This window comes from Fukomys damarensis, unplaced genomic scaffold (assembly GCF_012274545.1).
Source record: "Fukomys damarensis isolate Sample0158 unplaced genomic scaffold, DMR_v1.0_HiC HiC_scaffold_11, whole genome shotgun sequence".
NCBI classification, from domain to species: domain Eukaryota; kingdom Metazoa; phylum Chordata; class Mammalia; order Rodentia; family Bathyergidae; genus Fukomys; species Fukomys damarensis.
The window spans coordinates 40,960,313-40,963,348 of NW_022900923.1; the positions used below are offsets into that span (position 1 = coordinate 40,960,313).

Below are 3,036 nucleotides of genomic sequence, written 5' to 3' on the forward strand. Positions count from 1 at the left end.
CCACAGACACACACACACACACACACACACACACACACACACACACACACACACGGCCCCGTGCTCTTCTTGTCTTCGGAGTTACTTTTCCAGAAAGCTGTCCCTGGGTGGCAGACTGGGGCCAGTTCTCCGCCCCGCACTTTCTCACTGCGGCTCCCACAGGCCATGAGCTCTGTGGGTCCTGAGCTCTGTCCACACCACAGGCAGACAGCTGAGCCCCGTGGCACAGCACAGCCAGGCTGGGGGAGCCTCGGCCCCACGCTCTGGCCACTCGCCGGCAGTGCCAGGTCAGGCAGGGCCGGCTGAGTGAGGGACCCTAGGAACCAGCTTATGGGCAGTTGTCCTTGCAGCTCCCAGGGGCACCCACCTGTGGGAGTTCATCCGGGACATCCTCATCCACCCGGAGCTCAACGAGGGCCTCATGAAATGGGAGAATCGGCACGAGGGCGTCTTCAAGTTCCTTCGCTCCGAGGCTGTGGCCCAACTTTGGGGCCAGAAAAAGAAGAACAGCAACATGACCTACGAGAAGCTGAGCCGGGCCATGAGGTGGGTGAGCGGGGGGCTGGGACGCGCCGGCCATCTGATGTTTGTGCTGCCCTGCCCTGTCCAGCCACTCCTGGGCTGCATGTGACAGGCGTGTCCCCAGGGTGAAGACAAGGGCAGCCTGGGCCTGTTGGTGGACCGGACCCCGTGACAGCATGGAGAAAGTATGGGGTGGGTAGGCATGTGGGAGCGCTGCCCTCTGTCCAGGAGGCCCGTCCCGAGAAAGGTTCTGGGGGCCACTAGGGCAGAGCAGCTGTCTCTAGGGTCCATTCTAGGCCTAGTTCCTGTGCTGCAATGAGAAGCCTCAGGACACAGCCGTGGAGCAAGTACGAGCTAGGTGTGGTGCTGTACACACCTGTCCTCCAGCTCTGGGAGGCTGAGGCAGGAAGGTTGAAAGTTTAAGCCCAGCCTGAATAGGTTAACAACTTGACGAGACCCTGTCTCAAAAATTTAAAAAGGCTGAGGATGTAGCTTGGTGTAAAAGCCCTGGGATCTGGGATAGTTCTCCAGTACTGGGGAGGAAAACGAAACAAGTGTAGAAGTAGGAACCCTGGACATGATACCAGGCCAGCAAGGTGACAGCAGGTGAGAAGAGAGTGGGAGGAGTCCGGGCCAGGCTCAGAGGGGCAGCTCAGCCTAGGACTCTGGCCCAAGGGGAGGCAGTGGCAGTGCAGGTCTCCTGGAGGCACCTCTGACACCTGTCCCCACCCAGGTACTACTACAAACGAGAGATCCTGGAGCGGGTGGACGGCCGGCGGCTTGTCTACAAGTTCGGCAAAAACTCCAGTGGCTGGAAGGAAGAAGAGGTTGTGGAGAATCGCAAGTAAAAGTCTGGAGCAGACCTAGCACAAACCCACAGACTGGACTGGGGCCACAGGTTCCTGGAGGACCAGCAGGCCGGACGCCCCTCCCCGCCGGACGCACTCCCTCTGTGCTCTTGTGAGAAGCTGAAGGGTGGCGGAGCCTGGAGCCCTCGGCCTCTCCTGCTGGCCTTGGAATACGAGCTCTGGGGTCAAAAGTGACTGGCGCCAGTGTTGCTTCCTAGGATCGCAACACTGGCTGTGGACGACGCCCTCCTCCTGCCTGGACTCGGTCAAGGAAGACGGGAGGCTGAAGGGGCCTGGGAGGCTGAAGTGTGCTAGGACAGGGGACGGGGCTGCGGCCTCCCACATCTTACTGGATTGCCTTCCACACCTCCCTGCTCAGTGCTTGGGCTCCACAGGTGGGGGTCGCAGCATCCCTAATTTATGTGCTATAAATAAGTCAGATGTACATAGAGATCTATTTTTTCTAAAGCATTCCGCTCCCCCGCACTTCCCCTCCAAACGCTGGTGGTGGCCAGGCTGTACCATATCCCTGCCTGGACCAGCGGAAGGGGGTGAACCCTGCCAGAGCCCTCAGGATGGGGTCCTGGTTTCTTTCTCCTGTGAATGGAGGCAGAGTCCTCCAATAAAGTGCCCTCTGGGCTTTTTCTAACCTGTCTCAGCTGTCTGTGGATGGGTGTGGATTGCACATTGGCTGGGGGCCGGGAGAGGGATAATAAGTAAGCGAGTATGGAGGCTCGGGACTGACAGCTTGCAAGACTTCACACAAGCAAGGGCATGAGCGTGGGAAGCGGAGACGGGGGCCGCCCTGCCACCCCACATGGGCGCCGTGACCTTGGCAAAGGCTCTGCTCTCGGGCTGCTTCCTCCTGTAAGACCGAGGTTTGGACCTGATGTTCTCTAAGAAGTCTAGAATTGCATGCCCAGCCTTGTGGAATAAATAGATGCTTTTGCATCCCAGCCAAGCTGGCTTTGAGCTGAGTATCTGTAACATGAATCCTGGCTTTTCTGTCTGACACGAAATCAAAGTTCTGATCTGGTAAAGTGGGGGGGGGGGACAGCAAAATGGAGATGAGTTCTTGATGGAAGAGAAGGAGGGAGGGATTTGATAATCGGTGACAGCCAGCCCTATGCAGAGCACTGCTGAGCACCATCCTGCTCCGTTCCATCTCCCGAGGGGAGAGCTTTCTCATTTCCGGTGCACAGCTGCAGAGTGAGGCTTGGTAGAGGCACCTTGGCCCTCTCCTTTAGCCCATCCCTGGGAGCTCCTCGAACGTCACCGACTTGGAACTTCCTCGGCAGATTCCAGGACTGTTACTCTTCCATCCAAGGTGAATAGTGTGGTTTTAGAGAGGACATTTCATGGGCGCGCACCACCTGGAAGGCTACTTAGGAGCAGCTTTCAGGCGGTGGAGTTTGCAGCTTCAAAAACTATAGGGCATGTTCAGACATTGCTTTCTTTCTTTTGGTTTTTTGAGACAGGGTCTCGCTATGTACTTGAGACTGACCTGGAACTCACTGTGTAGCCCAGGCTGGTCTTGAACTCAGAGCAATCCTTCTGCCTCAGCCTCCCGAGTGCCAGGATTACAGGTGTGCGCCACCATGCCCAGCTTATGTTTAGCCATTTCTAAATGTGAAATATCGCTCAATTTTTTGGTTTTGGTTTTTGG

General features: G+C 57.0%; 1 protein-coding gene across 1 annotated transcript in view; it reads left to right on the forward strand.

Annotated features, from left to right (window-relative positions):
* Positions 1-2,231, forward strand: part of LOC104876889 (ETS-related transcription factor Elf-3) — an 8,645-nt gene extending 6,414 nt beyond the window's left edge. Inside the window, exons 2-3 of the mRNA XM_033761976.1 lie at positions 321-546; positions 1,256-2,231. Of these exons, the coding sequence (XP_033617867.1) occupies positions 321-546; positions 1,256-1,370 (341 nt within the window). The 3' untranslated portion in view covers positions 1,371-2,231. The remainder of the gene's footprint in view (positions 1-320; positions 547-1,255) is intronic.
* Positions 2,232-3,036: the final 805 nt, after the last annotated feature.